Source organism: Marmota monax, unplaced genomic scaffold (assembly GCF_021218885.2).
Source record: "Marmota monax isolate L192 unplaced genomic scaffold, Marmota_monax_Labrador192_F-V1.1 WCK01_AAM20220418_F8-fsc00012, whole genome shotgun sequence".
NCBI lineage: Eukaryota > Metazoa > Chordata > Mammalia > Rodentia > Sciuridae > Marmota > Marmota monax.
The window spans coordinates 13,990,762-14,010,542 of record NW_026695227.1 but is presented as its reverse complement, the minus strand read 5'-3'; the positions used below and the strand labels follow the sequence as shown (position 1 = coordinate 14,010,542).

Here is a 19,781-nt window from a genome sequence, read left to right as displayed (position 1 = left end):
TTCTCACTGATCAAGAAGCCTTTCCATTTAGGTTTTTACTTGGTAAGTTCTCTGGGGTTCTGAGTCAGGACAAATGGTGGGAGGCACAGCAGGCCTCTTCTTTCTTCTTGAAGGGCTGCTAGCTTGAAGTGAGGTTGAAGGTTACTGGAAGCTGGGAGTTACCTGCCTCTCCCTCCAGAACTATCTGCTTTATAATTAGCTCCAACTTACAGAAGATTTGGAATTTAGGTGGTTCTTCAGCCTTTGTTCTCAATGAGGTCAAGAGTTTTTTCTTTTGTCTTATTTTTCTTTTATGTTTTTTTCTCCAGCACTTTCATCGAATGTAATGATAATTTGGGAATGGCAATTAGGACTTCTAATTGCCATTCCCAAATTATCATTACATTCATTTTAAGAAAGACCTAAAAAGAGCATGCTACAGGGACACTGCTACATCGATGTTCATAGCAGCTCAATTCACAATAGCAAGACTGTGGAACCAACCTAGATGCCCTTCAATAGACGAATGGATAAAATAATGTGGCATTTATACACAATGGAGTATTACTCTGCATTAAAAAATGACAAAATCATAGAATTTTCAGGGAAATGGATGGCATTAGAGCAGATTATGCTAAGTGAAGCTAGCCAATCCCTAAAAAACAAATGCCAAATGTCTTCTTTGATATAAGGAGAGTAACTAGGAACAGAGTAGGGACGAAGAGCAGGAGAAGAAGATTAACATTAAACAGGGATGAGAGGTGGGAGGGAAAGGGAGAGAGAAGGGAAATTGCATGGCAATGGAAGGAGAACCTCAGGGTTATACAAAAGTACATACAAGAGGAAGTGAGGGGAAAGGGAAAAATAATACAAGGGGAAGAAATGAATGACAGTAGAGGGGGTAGAGAGAGAAGAGGGGAGGGGAGGGGAGGGGGGCTAGTAGAGGATAGGAAAGGCAGCAGAACACAACAGACACTAGTATGGCAATATGTAAATCAATGGATGTGTAACTGATGTGATTCTGCAATCTGTATATGGGGTAAAAATGGGAGTTCATAACCCACTTAAATCAAAGTGTGAAATATGATATGTCAAGAACTATGTAATGTTTTGAACAACCAACAATAAAAAATAAAAAAAAAAAGAAAGACATCTGACTTTACATTTGGAATAAATTGAACTACTTGGGCTTGTGCATTGCATACACTGGTAGATTCACATTAAAATGTTTAAATTCATTAGGGCTTGATATTTCAAGAAAAAAAATCTGTTGTTAATTCAGGACAACTAAGATATACTTTTCATGAGTGGGAATGAAGAGGGAATCTAACCAGCTGGGTGATGTAGGTGCCAATATTCAGTTTCTCCAGGGCTCATGTAGAGGTCATTGGAATGACCTCTAATCTCTGCTCTCTGAGCCCAAAGATGAGTTTTTGTCTGGGTTCCAATAGTTCTCGTGTATTCGCTGACATAACTGACCTGAGCTTCCCTTTTGCAGTTTTCTTTTCCCTGTGTGCATGCAAAGCACAATCTTGAATCATGGTTGAAACTTTCCTTTGGTGTATTTTTAAATACTGATGTCTGAGTGATTGGTTAATGTCAGTTTTTGTGGTAGGTCAAATGGTGAACTCTCTTGAATGCTTTCCCAGAAGAGGTGAGATTGTCTTCTCTGACTTGTACAAAGATGTCAACAGTATGGATATGAACCAAGGCCCTAAGTCGGGCATTTTATCTTTTACTTCCTATAACTAGGGCTTGGTGGTAATGTTTTAAGTGGTTATGTTTACTAAATTTTTTTCTCACCTTTTAAGATATCAAACTTAGTTAAGGGTACACTAGTGAACTGAATTAAAGATTACTGGTCTTGTTAATATGCTCTTAATGGCAATTCAAAACTAGTTTTCTTTCTTTCTTTTTTAGCTTAATCCTGATTATCGAGATGCCCAAAATGAAGGGAAAAATGTGGTGAGTAAAATTTTTTCTTCCCTAATAAATCCTGTATTTCATATGAACAAATGGAAAATTCAGTATCAAATTTGAAGACCAGAATCTCTAAGAATCTCTCTCTTGAGATTCTCTGAGTAGAGCTATGGATGAAAGAAAAAAGATAAAAGATGATATAGCTTAGATTATAAGAAGTCCAATTAAGTCACTGAGGGAGACTTCTAGCAATTTGAAGAACAAAAAAGGAAAACAAGAACAAAAGTAAAAAAAAAAAAATTACACTTTTTCCCCATTTAGCTGTTGGTCATTTGTGTGTCTTCTTTTGACAAGTGTCTGTCCCATTCTTCAGTTGGATTATTTGTTCTTTTGCCATTGAGAAGAGTTCCTTATAAATTTTGGATGTATATTTTGCAGATACTTTCTCCTGTTCTCGGGGTTGTTTCTTCACTCTGTCTATCATTTCCTTTGATGTGCAGAGATATTTTAGTAACACTGTTTGTCAAAGTTGTGAAACTTTTGCTTTTGTTGCCTGTCTTTCTGAGGATTCATCTAAAAAAGCCTTACCCAGACTAAAGTCATATAATATTTTCTATCTGTTTTTTTCTAGTAGTTTCATAACCACCAGGGAAATGCAAATCATAACTACAATGAGATATCACCTCCCTTCAGTTAGAATGACTATTATGAAAAAGACAAAAAATAGCAAATGGTGAGGATTTGGGGAACTCTTATACATTGGAGGTTGAAATGCATAGCCATTATGAAAAGCAGCATGCAAGTCCCTCAAAATTTAAATACAGAACTGTAATATGATCCAGAAGTTCTACTGCTAGGTATATATCAAAAAGAAACAAAATAAGAGTGTCAAAGAGACATCTATACTTCCATGTTTATTGTTGCACTGTTTACAATAGCCAGGATATGGAATAAATCTAAATCTCCATTGACAGATAAATAGATAAAGAAGATGTGGTACTTATTGTATAAGAGAATACTATTCAGCACTGAAAAGATGAATCCTGCCATTTGCCATAACATGGATGTACCTGGAAGATGTTAAGTGACATAAAAGAGGCACAGAAAAACACGTACTGCATGATCCTCCCTCACATGGAGAATCTGAAAATGTTGATCTCCTAGGAGTTAAGAGTAGAATGGTGTCTGGAGGCACATATTCCTAGAGAAGAGATGACACAGGCTTTCTCCAGTGCAAAACCTCCCCCTTAAATAGTTCTAAGGACTAATTGTCTAATGATTTATTTATATATAGTAAATAGGAGAACTAGGTTATGTTTATATGAAGTTCTGCCCAGTTAGTGAATTAAGATTTTAGTAAAATATCCATGCAGTTTTCTTATTTTCATAGATGCCACCAGTGTGTCCTTTCAACTGCCTTTGATTTAGAGGAAGAATAAGAGCTTTATGTGCTTAATCTGCACTTAGTAGGACTTATTTGCATATGTGTGGTACAGGAAATCTTAATATGTATCCTCTTTTTAGGTTGTCCTTCACACAATTTTTGACTAGTTTGTTTTTCTTGACAAGCTCTTCTCCTTGGATACAGGCCTTCTGAGAGGATCCAGCCTAGTATCTGGATCTCCCAGCCTGTGTTGAGGGTGGCTGGTTCTTCTGTCTCAATGTCCACTATCCCTAGAGTTTGTTGCTGCAGATTGACCCAGTGGGTATGTAGGCTAATGACCGTGAGTCTTTTTTCTTGTTTAAAGGAGTCCCTTTTGCTGAAAGTAGATGATTACTATTGCTGTAATGTTAGGAAAATATTAAGTTTGTCCTGAGCATCCATTGCCATTTGGTACAAATGACATTTGTTCTTTCTGTGAAAGAGAGATGCCCTTGAGTGTGTTTGCACACAGTCTCTTAGTATGGCAAGTTGAAACATCAACTTCATGCTGGCTCAGTGACAAGCAACGTCACAAGGACAGCTGTAGGGAGATTGGTCTCTTCTAAGTCATTCTTGTCAGTTGCTCCATTGGTGACATGGCCCCTTTCCCTCTTCCCACTTCAATCTAACTTTAGTGTTTTTTGCTCTGATATCATGTGTTGAAGCTTGTACTGCTGTGGAAGTTAATGTCTGCTCTCGGTCAGGCTGTGCGAAGTACATGTGTGGACTTGGAGCATGCACACTTAGTGCCGTAATCAGTAATGTTTCACTGTGTTCAAACACATCTACATAGAGTTTTCATTTGGAAAAAGAAACCTACTAGTTTGATGTCCTAAAACAAAAGCTGCTAAAAATCATAGGGAAACCAACTGAGGAGGAAAGGTGACTAAGTGACTGAAATGTGCTTCTTCCCTGAACAGCCCACTTGACCGTGGGCCTGCGCACAATCCTTCACTAGTTGCTTTGAAGGTGAAGCAAGGCCTTTGAGCGAAGAAATGGTTAGAAAAAACATTAAGCACTTTCTCTTTTTGCAAGTTGGTGAAAACAGATTCATCCAGGGAGCTTTATCTTTTCAAGTATCATATTCACTCTGGGAAAACTTATTTTCCCATGTTTTAGAGCATGCTGGGTTTTATTTAAAACTGGTTAAAATAAATGTTATTTCCAGGTGGAAAATGACTTTTGGTTTGGTTTGAGGGTAAGAAAGGGAGGCGAAACTGCTCTTTTAATTTAATAATTGCGTTCAGCCTATTTGATTATTAGAAATATCACTAATAAGTTTTCAGTTGTCTGAAATTAATTGTAAACATCAATACAGTACTCTTTAGTTATGGTAAAGACATCTTAAGATGAATGGCTCATATTTTGTGCAGTGTTTGATGTTCAAAACAAAATGTTACAACAATAAACAAACAAACTCTGAAAAAAAAGAGAATAGAATGGTGTTTTGCAGAGGGTGTGGAAAGTAGGGGGAAGGAGGGAATGGGAAAAGTAAGTTGATGGGTATAGAGTCACAATTAGGAGCGAGAAGTTCTAGGGTTCTGTCTCACAGTAGTGTGAATATGATTAACAAGGATGTGCTGTTTATTACAAAATAGCTAGAAGAAAGTATTTGAATGTTCTTACTACAAAGAAATAATAACTGTTTAAGGTGGTAGATATTCTCATTATCTTAATTTAGTCATCACACAATGTATACATGAAATGAAACATCATATTGTACCCCATAAATATGTACAATTATTTTATGATAAAAAATAAAAATAAAAAAACCCATAAATTTTACCCATTGACAGAGAGTTGAGTGTTCAGCTAACATGACTACGGTGTTTGCATCAGTGCACAGTTTATTTTGGGGATGGGGCAAGGGAATCAAGTCAGAACTTCTGACCTGATTCAGTCCTGCTTGACTGACTCCTCTTTCCATTTGACTGTTGGGATTACAATTGAAAGGAAGCTGAAGTCTCGTGCCATTGGCCCAGTGAAACTGTAATTTGTGTCAAAATAGCCCTCCATACAGATGTAGGCTTGTTCCATCAATTAGATCTACTTCTATTTCAGTTTTATCACCCTGGGTGGGCTCTTCTCCTCTCGAGTTTCCAGTGGCTACCCAAGATTGTTGGATTCTGTTTTTCTTATGATTTAAGAATATGCTCTCAGTAACCAGTTTAAAAAGCTGAGGATGAATCATGGCTTCTTTGGTTCTTCCTTTGCGTTTGTCACTGCAGCAGAGGCCACCAGAAACACACCTGCTGTTGAACAAGTTCAGTTTATTACTCTTCACAGGGAGATGCAGGCACAACATGGGGAACTGCTGGGCATCTCAGGAAGAGCATGTTAGAAGAACTCATTCTATGATTTGGGCTTGCGTAAGGTACTTTTGAGGAGAATTTGAGGAAGTGGAGCTTTGTCATGGATAGAGATGCTGTTAGGAAGAAGAGAATCTTAATAAATTTTACCTGAAAGGAGGGAAGGCTAAAGATGCTTCTTTAGCCATTTATGTTAGCTAGGGAAGTATTTAGTCATTTTTGTGGCTTGGATGATATTCATATTTTGTCTGTTTTCAGACACCATTAAGGAGGGTCCTGTTTTTTGTCTTGACCCATCATGGTCAAAGTGTCCTTGTCTGAAGTCGATGTTGTGTGTCATTGTTCATATTAGCAAGAGAAAAACTAGCCTAGGTGGAGTACACCTGTTGGATGTCAGGGGCTGCTTTTCTTTCTTTCACAGGTTATTTTATAACATTCTGTGAGGCTTCTTTAGCATGGTTTAGGACCAAGAGGGCCCTACATCTAGTACCACGTGTGTGCCATTGGAAGAGTCAGAGAGCTTTCTTGAGATTCAGTTTCCTTATCTAATGGGATGAAGATGTTTGCCTTATATACCTCATCTGGGTGCCACGAGATAAAATGAGATCAAACAAAGGGAAACCGAATAAAAGATGTTAGTAGGCTAGCAATAAAGGTTGTCTCTATTACAAGGGCATGATATCAAAGTTTCACATTGAACAATTGAATTACATCTCTGTGCTCATTTCCTTTCTGCTTCATACTGTTGGTGGTACTACTGATGGCTGGGCAGAGTGGAGTGGGAGAATATGGGATATAAAGGTATACAGAGCACAGAAAATATAAATAACTCATGAATCTGTGGTGAAGTTCACTGTTTGTGCTAATCCAGCTTTTACCCTGTCTTGATACGTATTTTTTTCCTTTTTATTTCAAAACACCATTTCTTCATTTGCCTCTGAAGGTGAGAAGAATGCTCTTCTGTTTAAGCAGTTGTCAGCAGCATTTCCTTAATTGCACACAAGACAGGTGGGGCTGCATTTGCTGGAGATGTTTATGACTAGATCTCATCTGTCATCTCAGAGAGACATCCAACTGGAGACACTTGATTTAATTTTTTTCCTCTCCAGAAACCCTAGCTTGAGAGTAAACAAAATGGAGAGTATGGAACTATAATGATAACAATATGGCTTCTCATTTTATAGATCATTTACCACAGAGCAATAATTATGTTTCTGTCTAAAGAAGAAAACAGAGGAGGCTTCAGACTTTATCTCCTGCCTGTGAAATAAGAAATCAATTTCCCAAAACAGAAGGCCATTTCACCTCAGATCTGGGTTCCAGTAAAGCTGAGTTCACTATGACTATGCTAATTTTTTCTTTCCTAATTTTCCCTAGGTTGTCTATTTAATGCCCAGTTAATATTTTTCCTGTAATTTAGAAACCTTTATCAAAACGTTGCCTTCCATTTTTGAAGTTTCAGAGGTTAATGCATGGTGCCACAGAAATGAGGCGATGTGTGTCAGAGCTCCCATTAAGACCCAAATTGCTGTATTTATTTTACAAAGGAGTCTATTATTTCCAATCTTACAAATGTACAGCATCCACAGGGACCCGGTAAACATTGGAACCGTGTCAAGCCAGGCTTGGAACCTGACAGTCATTATTTCTTCTTGAAAGGTTGTATCTTTTCAAACGGCTCTGGGAAAGGGCTTTTTAAAAAATCTTTTTCTTCTTCTTCTTCTTCTTTTTTTTGATGTACTGCAGCACCATCTATATTAACACAACCATATTTATGTGGAATGTGATCTAATTTTTTGGAGGAGTATCTTTTGTTAATGGTGGGGTTTCTCAACCCTAGTAATATCTACATATTGGGCCAGGCAATTCTCTGTTGTGCGTGGGGTGTCCTTTGCATCTCAGGCTGTTTAGCAGCATCTATGACCTCTATTTACTAGGTAGGTGCCAACAGCCCCCCACCCCTAGTCCCTAGTTATGACAATTAAAAATATGTCTAGAAATTGTCAAATGACCCCCCCCCCCCCAGGGACAAAATCTCCCCCATTGAGAACCACTGGTCTATCTACGTGCATTTATGTATACAAACAGAAATATTATTGGAATCAGGAAACTTTGCTGAAAATTTACTTGTACATTCTATAGAATTTTGGGATGTGGTGATACCAGATTCTGAAAGACTCTCAAAATTCCTTGAGCACTGGCTTCTGAAAGTAAGATTCCCCCAATTTCTTTAGTTTTTTATTCTGTGTTCATCACTGGTTAAGTGCTAAGGGGGGAAAAAAAAGAGAAAAAGAGAGAATGAGGATTTTTTAAGGAAGCCCTGCAAGAGGAGGAACATGTGCAGCTTTCTGAGGCAGTGTTGTGTGTGGTTACATAGTCAGCAGCAAGCCCAAGAGGCTGCGAATGCAAACAGAGAAGCCTATGCATCATTATGCCACGGCCTCACACAGCTCAGAAAAGCAGACATGTTTCTTACAGAATGTCTCTGGCTCCCAACAACAGAATTGCAATGTGTGGTTCCTGCTAAAAATTTGATGACTCACCAGTAACACAGAAGGTGTTCCAGGGGTCTAACTGCTCTGCTGCCCCCGGCAGGCCCCAGGTCAGCAGGAGAAACCAGGAGAGCTCTGAGTTTCCTAAGTGGCTTTTCTTAAGGGCCAGTGTCTCCTGTAACCTGGGAGGCCCTGCCTCTCCTTCCCAGTGAAAATGCCAGTTTTCCAAGAGCCCAGTACTCTGTTAACATTCTGAGACCCTGTGTCACCCTAAATTGAGCTCACTGATGTTACATTTCACACCTGTTTAAGCTCTGTGGGACCTTAATGCATTTTTGTGATTCAAGGGAGACACCATTGAGCTGCAGTAATTCCACACAGGGAACTACTGTTTCTATGTCTTTCTTTTTCTTACTTAAAAATCAATGTGGGTTTATAAACAAAAGCCACAAGCATATGGTTCTGAGCAGGATTGTCTTCATGCTATAAAGATCTAATATTGACTTTGTTCTACATTGAAGTCAGATTCATATATTAAAAAATATATACTTGAAACTTGTTATTGGGATATCATTAGTTAAAAATTCCAGAAGATGCCTTGAAGTTTACTGTCAAACTCTTTACAGAGAAAGTTCATGTAACAAATTAACAATGTATGAGAGATCAAAAACAAAATGCTTAAGACAACAGCACTTGTCTTAAAAAAAAAACAACTAAACATGTTAAAAGCTCTTATTCACACATAAACAATTGTTGTGTTATTTATAAATGGAAAATTTTCTATTCATTAAAGCCATTTTTCAAAGACCTACATGAATTATTTAAGGGCAGAATAGTACATTCCATATATTCTATGTAATTAAAGTAAAACCACAGGTCTTAAATAGCATGAGTAACTCAGAGTGCCCTGTTTTAATTAACCCTAATTAGTGATTTTTTTTTCTGTGTTTGGAAAAGATTCTCAGTGTTGCAATGTGAGAGTGTCAAAATAAAGAGGCTCCTGACTGATTTGCTTGGACCCCCACAGGAAGACAGTACCAGGGAGAGTCAGTAGGAGGGTTATCTTTAGGAACCTAGATCTGATATCTTCTTATTGGTCTAGAAAATTCATTTCATTAGCATTCCAAAAGGAGAATGAATGGAGGGGGATTGACTCCTCCTAAGTGAACTCACAAGTGACCATAAGCCACAACACCAACTTTCATAAGCCACAACACCAACTTTCAACTGTTAGTAGATCTAAATAGTTGGGTCAGTTATTGCATTGCCCTTGAAAGAATATCTATATCAAAAGCTAAATTATAGTAAGAAGATTGGTATATCGGAGACCCAGTCAGGAAATTATATGCCATAGTCCTTTTAGGACTATGGCATTCTACCAAGAAGATTGGCATACCCGTTTATTACATCTATGCTCGTCAGTGATCTGAGAACCTGTAAAGTTCTTGCTCACAGATGCTCCATTTATTTAGGTTACATGCTGATCTTCTGTTAATAAAGCCTTTCTTCAAACATGGTCCAGTGTAATTGATAAGCTCTTAGTTGTTCCATTCCAATATTCCACGGAAGCCGCTTGTGTGCTACTATGATGGAAAGTGTCCCTATATTTCATGTGTTGGCAACTTGGTCCCCAATGCAGTGGTGTGGAGAGGTGGGACTTTTGGGAGGTGACTGTGGCATGAGGGCTCTTCCCTCATGAATGGGTTAATTTATTCAGGGATTTGTAGGTTATTGTAGACATGGCTTTATGATAAAAGTGAGCTCTCTGACTAGCTTGCTCTGTTTTGCCATGTGGTGCCTTGTACCACGTTAGGGTACAGCGAGAAGGTGTCACCAGGAGTCAGCACCATGTTCCTGAACCTCCAGCCTCCAGAATCATTAGCTAAATAAACCGTTCTTCTTATAAGCTACCCAATCTGTGGTGTTCAGTTGTAGCAACAGAAAACAGACTAAGATATGCCCAAATCCCATTACCTACATGTACACAAAAATCCTTCTAGTTATTTCTACAACTGACTGATCTCGTCCATCATTTCTGTGTTCTTACATTCTGAGGCAGTCTTCTCTCACGTGTGTTAACGCCACTCACCGTGTCGGTAGTTCTTTCTTTTTTGCAGCAAAAGCATTATGAAATCCAAAAAGTCAGAACCTAATGTAAGAGAATATCTTATGTTCTTTCATAGTATTTATTTGCCACTGTTATTATCCTGGCCTGTTTCTCCCCATGTTTCATATTTCTGAGGATATAATTTAAAACAAATTTCCTTTTGCTTCTTTTGGAATGACCACTTCCTCTTCTTGAACCTCCTCCTTCTTCCTCATGTTCCTCAGCCTCTTCATTGAAATCCTTACCGTCTTCAGTATCATCTGTCAGTGTGCTTTTAACCTTGAGAAGCCACTCTTAGTTGCATGCGGTGTTCTACTGGGCCTGTTAAGGATTCCGTGGGCCTTGTTCAGGCCTTCTTGTCTCAGCTGTTTGCAGTCAGCAGTGTGGTTTCTGTGGCACCGTCAGATGTTAGAGCCTTAGAGAATAGTGCTTCATTACCAGGTATATCTTAGCATAACACCTGGATTTTCTTATTAAGTTGCATGATATAGACCAGGACACAACACACCTCTGCCTGCCTGCATGCCTTCCTTCCTTCCTTCCTTTTTTCCTTCTCTCTCCTTTTAAAAATTGTATACACTTATGGTGTATCACATGATGTTTTAATATACATAAACATGGTGAAATTATTATTATCATCAAACAAATTAACATATCCATTATCTCATATAGTTACCTTTTATTTTTTGTGGGGGGAGGAGGTACCAGGGTTTGAACCCAGGAGCACTTAACTGATACCATGTGGTATTTTGTTTTCTTGTGTCTGGTTTATTTTACTTGGCATTATGACCCCTACGTTTATATCTGTTATCACAAATGTCAAGGTCTCCCCCCATTTTTTTTAAAGTCTGAATAATATTCCATTGTTCAGTTCCTTGACTTATGATGGGATCACATTCTGTTAAACCTATTGTAAGTTGAAAATATTGTAGTTGAAATTGTGTTTAACATTCCTAACCTACCAAACATCATATCCTTAGCAATACAGTATACTATTAATCATTGGTTGTTGATTCTTGAGACCTTGTAGCTGACTTGGAGCTGAGGTTTTTTGGCATAGCAAGAGAGTATCATGCTGCAGATTGCTAGCCTATGAAAAGATCATTTTTTGGAGTGTGGTTTCTAATAAATGCATATTGATTTTACACATCATAAAGTCAAAAAAATTATAAGTCAAGCCATTATAAATGGGGGACCATCTGTCTCTCTTTATGTGTATTTATATATGTCTCACAGATTTCTTTGCCTTTTCATCCATCAATGGACAACTTATGTTGTCTCCATTCGATGACCATTGTGAATAGTACTTCAGTGAATGTGGGGCACAGATGTCTTTATGAGTGGAGATTTCATCTTCTTTGGGTCTGTGCCCAGAGGAGGGATTATTGGGCCACCTGATAGTTCTCTTTTTAGTTTTTTTAGGAACATCCATATTGTGTTTCATAAGGGCTGCACTTACAGTCCCACCAACAGTGTGCGATGGTTCTTTTCTCTCTACACCCTCCCAACACTTATTGTCTCTTGTCTTCTTGAAAATACACATTCTAACGGTGTGATAGTTCATGGTGGTTTGGATTTGTATTTCCATGATGCTTAGTGATGTTGAGCACCTTTTCATATATTTGTTTCCTGTATGTATGTCTTTAATTTTGGATCTAGATGAAGCCTCATTTCTTCTCTGTATTTGGTTTATCAAATGGCCCAAACCCTTACTTTTCAATAGATTGAAGGAAACAAGCTATTGTGACTGTGAGTGCCATAAAGATGTGCCTGGATCCAATGCCACCCAGGAGTGTGTGTCTTGATAATAGTTTCCTCAAAGACTGTCAGGTCTAATCTGCTTTTTCTGGGTCTTGTGAAATAGACATCTTTAGAAACATGCAAATTCAAACACTATCTCCTGATTAAGTGGCGAGTTTAATAAGAAAGTTGATAAAAGTACATAACTTTATATCTTCTCAACAGAGAGATGGAGACCTTCCAACTTCAAAGAAAAAACGCCAGTCAGGAGAGAAGATCATGTATACTTTGGTCTCAGTCCCACATGGAAACGACATTGCATCTCTTTTTGAACTGGATGCCACAACTCTTCAGAGAGCTGACTGCTTGGTTCCGAGGTAAAAAAAAAAAGAATATATAGTTAAAAGATGTTTCTTTGAATAGTTTTAGGAGTAAGTAAGGAATGAAAATCATAGTGTTAATATAATTTCTGTGATATCCAGAGCATAAATGAAGAAAAAGTGTGTAAAATATTGTGCCTCTTTTGTGAGTAGATTAACATAGTTTATTTTATTCTTATAAATAATTAAAAGGTACAGGACCAATTGAGTTCTGAAAAATTCATAAGAATCATTTATTCCTATTACTTATATGGCCTTTGGTTACAAAAATGATAAATAATCTAAAAGCATTTCTAGGAATACTTTTATCATTTATTTTTATTATGTCAGGTTTCCCACTTCATTTGTTCATTTATTTAGTGATTCAGTCAACAATATTTAAGGAACATTGATTACATTCCAGGCATTGCCTTTAGCACTGAGAAGACAACAGTGAGCAAACTGGTTATATACTGACATTCAAATGGAAGAGACAAGCAGTAAATAAACCAGCAAACACAAAATATAGGGTCAGGTAATAACAATGCTTTGAAGAAAAATTGCAGAGTACAGAGAATTCTGTTAGATCAGAGTGTGCAGGAATGGCCCTTAAATCAAGGGATTGTGTCCACTCCATCTGGGAGGAGTGTTTCAAGCAGCAGGAAAAGGGAATGGAAGAATCTTGAAATTTACTAGGTGTTTTTAAGGACCAATGAGGAGGCAAGTAGAGTTGGACCTAAGTGGGTAAGGGGGGAGGGTGATGGGAAATGAGGCAGTCAGAACCTCATGTAAGAGAATATCTTATGTTCTTTTGCTTGAATTTGACTATTTCAGTTGACCTCTTTTGCCCACAACTCTCTTCCAACAGTAGCACCCTGATGCACTTGTTGGACACACTGTGTGCCGTCCACATTGTTGGGCCAGGGTGGGGTATCGCTCAGTTGGCCTTGATGGAGCAGTGTTATACTTAGGCCTTGGGTAGAGGTTAAGTGAATGAAGGTAACTATGCAAAGACGCAGGCGCTGTTGTATCAGTCCCTTTTGGGAAGGGTAAAATGTGGCTGTACTAATACTGCTGAGAAACACCACTGTGGAGTGTCCCAGGGTATGAGAATTCCATGGTATTCTCATTCATGAGGAATGTTGCTGAATCTTGACTTTATGTGAGTCCATCTCTCAGGCTTCCCTTTCTCCCATATGGTCTATAAAGAGATCCCCTATCAGGTCTGTCTCCTGCCTTGTCTTCCCAGAATTGGGATCTTAATTACTCCTTGGAATGACTTCACTCATTTTAGATTTTTTAGCAAAATTGGAGGGTTTTTTTTGGGGGGGGTACTTGGGAATGAACCCAAGGGTGTTTAACCACTGAACCACATCCCCAACTATTTTTTTTTAAACAAAATATTTTATTTAGAGACAGAGTCTTGCTGAGTTGCTTAACCTTGCTAAGTTGATGATGTTGGCTTTGAACTTGTGGTCCTCTTGCCTCAGCCTCCCAAGCCTCTGGGATTACAGGTGCATGCCACCAGACTTGGCTTGAAAGTGGAGTCTTTCTTGAATGCCCGTCAAGAGAGTTTGTTCAAGGAAATGGTAAAGGATCTCACTGTTCAGATTACATCAAGGTCTACTGACAATAGATTTCTATGGCACAGGTCCTAAAGAGGTACTCAGTTCCAAAATCCTCTCAAGATGTAAGTTAACAGGCTGGAGTATATTCTCTTTTATTTGGAACCCAGAAATAAGAGTTAACTCGGTAAGTACATACAGGTTGAGCATCCCTAATATGAAAATCCAAAATTTGAAATATTTCCCAAACAGATACTTTTTGAATGCCAACATGATGCTACAGGTGGGAAATTCTACACCTGACCTTCTATGATAGGTTTTAGTGAAAATCTAGGTGCACCACAAATATTGTATAACGTTATCTTCAGGCTATATGTCTAAGGTATGTGTAAAACATCAATGAGTTTCATGTTTAAACTTGGGACCACCCCCAAGATGTCTCATTATGCTCATATTCTAAAATGGAAAAATCTAAAATATGAAACACTGTGGTTACAAGCATTTTGGATAAAGGGTACTCAACCTGTATTGAAGAAGTGCCAGGGTAAAATAGGGGAAAGAGCCACAGAGATATATAAGCTATGATCCACTTTCCCGATGCTTAAAATGCAAGGGAAGACCACTGAATACAAATGATATCTCCTGTGTAATTCAGTGCAGAAGATAAGTGGAAGACCAGAGACATTTCAAAAATTTTGGTTATTTAGAGAAGAATTGGATGCTTATGCTGGGCACAATGGTGCACACCTGTAATCCCAGCTACTCAAGAGGCTCAGGCAGGAGGATCACAAGTTGGAGGCCAGTCTCAGCAGCTTAGCAAGATCTTGCCTCATGATAAATTAAAAGGACTGGAGAAGCAGCTCAGTGTAAAGCACCCCTGGGTTTAATCTTCAGAATTGGATCCTTGTCATTTTAGGTTTTTGCAACTCATTTTCTGTTTATTCTACTTGTGTGAATGCAGAACCATATTGTTGAATGAATCTCTTTCCCTGAGGTCACTGGTATTTTATTTATTTTCTCTTATTGGCCAAAATGTTTTACATCTTATGTTGTATGATATGTTTATGTTTAATCTTTATACTTAGCAACTCTAAGGCAGAAAACTTTATGGGCTTTTCTTTTAATTAGTCCTATACACATATTTGTTAAAGAAATAATGGTAAGATTCAATAAAAATGGTAATATTTGAGCTGCATGAAGGTCTAAGTGTGATTTTCCAGGCACTTTCTCAATGGTCATATGCAGTGAATTTTTGTTATTCATGATTCATGGAATTAGCAAAATGAGCCATTAGCAGAATGAACCATTGTTCATAGGGGAAGTATAGGGTTATGTTCTGTTAGTTTCTGTCAGTACATAAACTGGTTTTGTGTTCATGTCTGTTTAAAGATACCTTATTGTCTATGAACTGTTGATTCATTAACATTGACCTCGTGGAAACAGGACTATAACTCAGGCCTACGTGAAGCTTATCTAGCACAAGAATTTTCTTCAGTCATATCATAGGAATGGTTGATAGCATTTCTAGAATGGGGGCCATTTTAAACACCAAAATCTCCAATAAGAAGCATGGAAATGGAAAAAAAAATATGGCACTAAGTAGACTGCAAAAGGAACATGTATTTACAGTAGAGCTGGAACAAGGAGGCCAAATGTCACCTTGCTGGACCTCAGCTTGGAAATGTGCCTGTTGGATGACTCAAATGCTTTGTCACTCTGCACATGTCCTCAAATGACCACAAAAGCTCTATGATCTTGGGGTTACAAATAAATTTTAGTAAGTAGAATTTACAAGTACGGAATTCACAAATAACGGGGATCAACTGTACATACTTTCACATGCAGATGATTAAGCTACACAGGAGACAGCTGGCAGGAGCAGTTCTAATGGAGATGGTTACTTGATCAGTTTTCCTTTAGTGTGCATCAAAGTTGCCTGAGAAGCCTGTTGAACTACTCATTTTGGGGCCTTACCCCCAGAGTTTCTGATTTAATGGACTGGGGTAAGGTTTCAGAATTTACATTTCGGCTAAGTTCCCTGGTGATGTTGATTCTGCTGATGTTGACACTTTGAGAGAACAACTGGCCTGGGTAATAATAGTATGCTTGCTTTGAAGTAGTCTAAATTCAGAATTTTTTCATAATCCAAATGTATCTTGATAGTCTAAGATATATTTATGTTCCTATCATATATGAAACTGTTAAATATGTCAACATGTTATATATTGACAAATATGTCAAATTTGTTATAGTACGTCTTTTATATTTTTTTCTTTTAGGAACTCATATGTTCGATTAAGACATTTATGCACCAACACATGGGTAACCAGTACTAGTATTCCTATAGACACAGATGAAGAACGACCTGTTATGTTGAAGGTAAATATTGCCAAGAATGGTTTAATTTTTTTTTGTCAAATGTTGTGTTTGTAGGATTTAGAGGGTTTCTGACATATTCCTTAGAATCCACCTTCATCAACATTAGAGATTATTATAATTAATTTCATTGAGTTCTTATATCAGCCACTTGCTGAGGTAGTGGAACCTGTAGCAGGACTGTCAGTCAGGAGGCTGTAGTACAGATTCCGAAAAGAATGGGAACAATATTTGGGAAGAGGGTATGATTTCAGGATTGCCTCTTCTGTGCTCTGTTGGAACTGAAGCAAAGGACAAGTGTGGAAGGGACAGTTTTTTTGGTACTTTGGAATCAGGGCAGGGAATGGGCATGGAAATCACCGCATCCTTGCATTCTTTCCCAGAGAGTGATGCATGTGGGAGTTACTGTGTTTGGATTATCTATTCTTGCCTTATATTTCTTAAACAGTACTGATATGTGTTAGTCTTTGAAGAATATTGCATAGTTATTTAGCAAAACTAATCTTAATGGAAAAACACATTCCAGATTGGAACCTGCCAAACAAAAGAGGATAAAGAAGCATTTGCCATTGTGTCTGTCCCACTGTCTGAGGTCCGAGACTTAGACTTTGCTAATGATGCAAACAAAGTGCTAGCAACCACGGTTAAAAAGCTGGAAAATGGCACCATAACTCAGAATGAAAGGAGGTTAGTAACTTTTGAAATCAAGAATTAATTGTCAATTCTTGCTTTATACCTTCAGTGAATGAGTGACTCTAAGGGAATAATAGAATATTCTTGGTAGTCACACAATTCCTTCTGAATGAGGTGAGAACTTAATTTCTCTTGATCATAATGAGTGAATGAAAAGTAGTGATTTAAAATCTGATGGAGTATTTGCTTTTTCCTTGTCTTGAAAATAGTTGTTTGTAGTTATTCTTTTTTTAATAATTTTTTTTTAGTTGACGAGGACCTTTTATTTTATTCATTTATTTATATGCGGTGCTGAGAATCAAACCCAGTGCCTCACACATGTGAGGCAAGCGCTCTACTACTGAGCCACAATCCCAGCCCTGTAGTTATTCTTTGATCTTTTCTTTTAAAGGCTTCATGATACCATTTGTTGCACTTGATTTGATATTTGGTCTTAGAGTTTAATGTCCTAAAGGAAGTTTTATGTTTTTCTGATCATTTTTAATTCATGACACATTTCTCAGCTCTAGTATTTCAAAATGAAAAAAAAAATGGAGAACTAGAAAAAAATCTGCAAGGCATAGCTTTCTGCCCTTTTAACTCATTCAGAGAAACTGGATCCTTGGTTCTCAAACTGGTTTTGGAAATAAGTGAGAGAGAGGATGAAAATGATAGCTAGAAATTATTGCATCTCTACTTTGAATCAGGTACTGTGTTAGGCATCACACATGTATTTTATTTGATCCTTCAAATGGTCCTGAGGTAGATATTCTCTTTATATATAAAGGAGAATCGAGAGAGTGAGAAACTTGTGAAGGTCACATAAGTAATAAGTGGGGGCTTCAAATACATGTAATTTAAAGTCTGTGTGCTTTTCAGCACATCTGAACACAAATATCCTATTTTTCCCTCTTCATGATTTGCAACTTATCTTTTAATTTGAACAAGATAAAGGTGTTTACCAAGCCAAGGCATTCATGCATTAGAACTCTCAGACACAGCTGGTGAGATGATAACTGAGATAAGCACCTTGCAGAAACTAGTTAAGTTAAAGAAGTAAACATCCTGTGGCTTGCCAGTTTCACTCTTGGCTGAATATTCTTGAACATCTGTCCAAAAGGATCTCCTCCATATGTGCCACAGAACACATGCTCAGGAATGTCCAGCCTTGTTTTAAATACTCCCAGACTGAACTCTGTCCACAAATCCATCACCCATTAAATAGATGATTAAAGTCATGATATATTCATACACTGGAATACAGTATAGCTGTGAAAATTAAAGAACTATATCTGTGTGCAATGCTGTGAATAAATCTAACAAACTTTAGATTGAGTGAAAATGAGACACAACGAATGCATTCGCTGTTACACTATTTGTAAGTTAAAAAACAAGCTAAATAAATGCAACTTCTTTAGGGGTGTTTTGGCAATTGGAAGGCCTAAAAGACGTTCAAGAAAACCATTGTCACAAAATTCAGTTGGGGTTTCCTCTTAGAGGGGAGGCAGGAGTTGACTGGTGAGGGAAGGAAGGGTTCCTGTAGTTGTCTGTTGCTTGCTCTGGGTGGTAGTGTCATGGGGCTCACATTGTAAGTATCCCTTAACTAAACATATATGTTTTAGAGACTTTTAGGTATGTATCTTATAATACAAAGGAATAAAACACTAACTTGCTTCCCCCTGTCCGGCTCCTGTTGATAAAAAAATCATAAATATGCAAACAAATGAAATAGCTGGTTCTCAGCTCTCTCTGTTCTTTCCTCTGCTTTTCCCCTGACAGACCTGCATTGGAAAACAACTGTCGTGTATTCAATTATATCTCTAACCCTGTTGGAGGAAAGAAATAAAGGCCAGAAGCTGAAGCAACTGCCCCACTTTTATGGAAAACAGATAATTAAATATCAGAGCTCAATTATGACAGGAAATGGGTTCTAATGTGCAGATAGGAATTTTTATTTGCCTGAGATTTATCTAATTTCATTTGATGAATCCATTTCTGTCTCTGTCCCTTTCACATATGCATAGAAATTTACTAAGCCCCTCTTACAATTCTCAGCATGAAGGTATTCACTGAAGAGAAGGACAAATAAAGATTCCCATTATGAGTGCTCCACCATCACTGGATGCCACCAGGCTCAAGTTGCTCTTTCTCCAGTTACTGATGGAGGGGACCTTCTCACGAGATGTGTCCAAGGAAGGTGGTGGCCTAGTAGTGAGCAGAGATCATGCATTTTATTTCCTCTGCTTCTTTTATCACTGTTTTTAGAGTGAAAAAAAATAGCAAAGAGAAGACTTTGCCTGAGAAATATGAAGTTGCAATTATTGATCTTAATTTAGTAATCTTAGAAAAGCCATTTCCCATCAAAATGCATTCAAAACTGCCTGTCAGCATAGTAGAGTTTATTGGCATAGTTGAATGCATCTATATTATTTTCTTAGTTTTGGAATTCAATATAAAATTCTTTCTGAAAATAACTGACAACCCTGACTTTTTCCCCCTATGGAGAATGAAGTTATTATTAGATGTTCTTTTTACTCAAAACAAGGAAGATGATACAAGGTCAAAGGGAGGGTGTGAGAATATTGCAGGTCTGTCTCAAAATGCCTGTGGTGTTGGAATTCTCTCTTTCTCCCTTGTATCCCTCCTTTTACTCAGCCCACGAAAGGACTCCAGAGGCACAGCTGCTGTGTTGTGCTCCAAGATGCTCAACCTTAGATAATTTTCAGTTGGATTTTTTGCTTGCATTTTACATAGTTGCACCAACGAAATAGAGGGTATTGGGAACATGTTGGAGGGGAGAGAAAGGAAATATGAAGGACTGTTGACTGCTGTGCAGACC

The 19,781-nt window shown here is 37.8% G+C and overlaps 1 protein-coding gene across 4 annotated transcripts in view; it reads left to right on the top strand.

The window, feature by feature from the left end:
- The window catches only part of Itpr2 (inositol 1,4,5-trisphosphate receptor type 2), a 518,501-nt gene that overhangs the window by 127,339 nt on the left and 371,381 nt on the right, over positions 1–19,781 (top strand). For all 4 annotated transcript variants that reach the window (XM_058576367.1, XM_058576366.1, XM_046435433.2 and 1 more), the window contains 4 exons: positions 1,900–1,944; positions 12,196–12,347; positions 16,174–16,273; positions 16,797–16,957. In XM_058576367.1, coding sequence (XP_058432350.1) covers positions 1,900–1,944; positions 12,196–12,347; positions 16,174–16,273; positions 16,797–16,957 — 458 coding nt within the window. The remainder of the gene's footprint in view (positions 1–1,899; positions 1,945–12,195; positions 12,348–16,173; positions 16,274–16,796; positions 16,958–19,781) is intronic.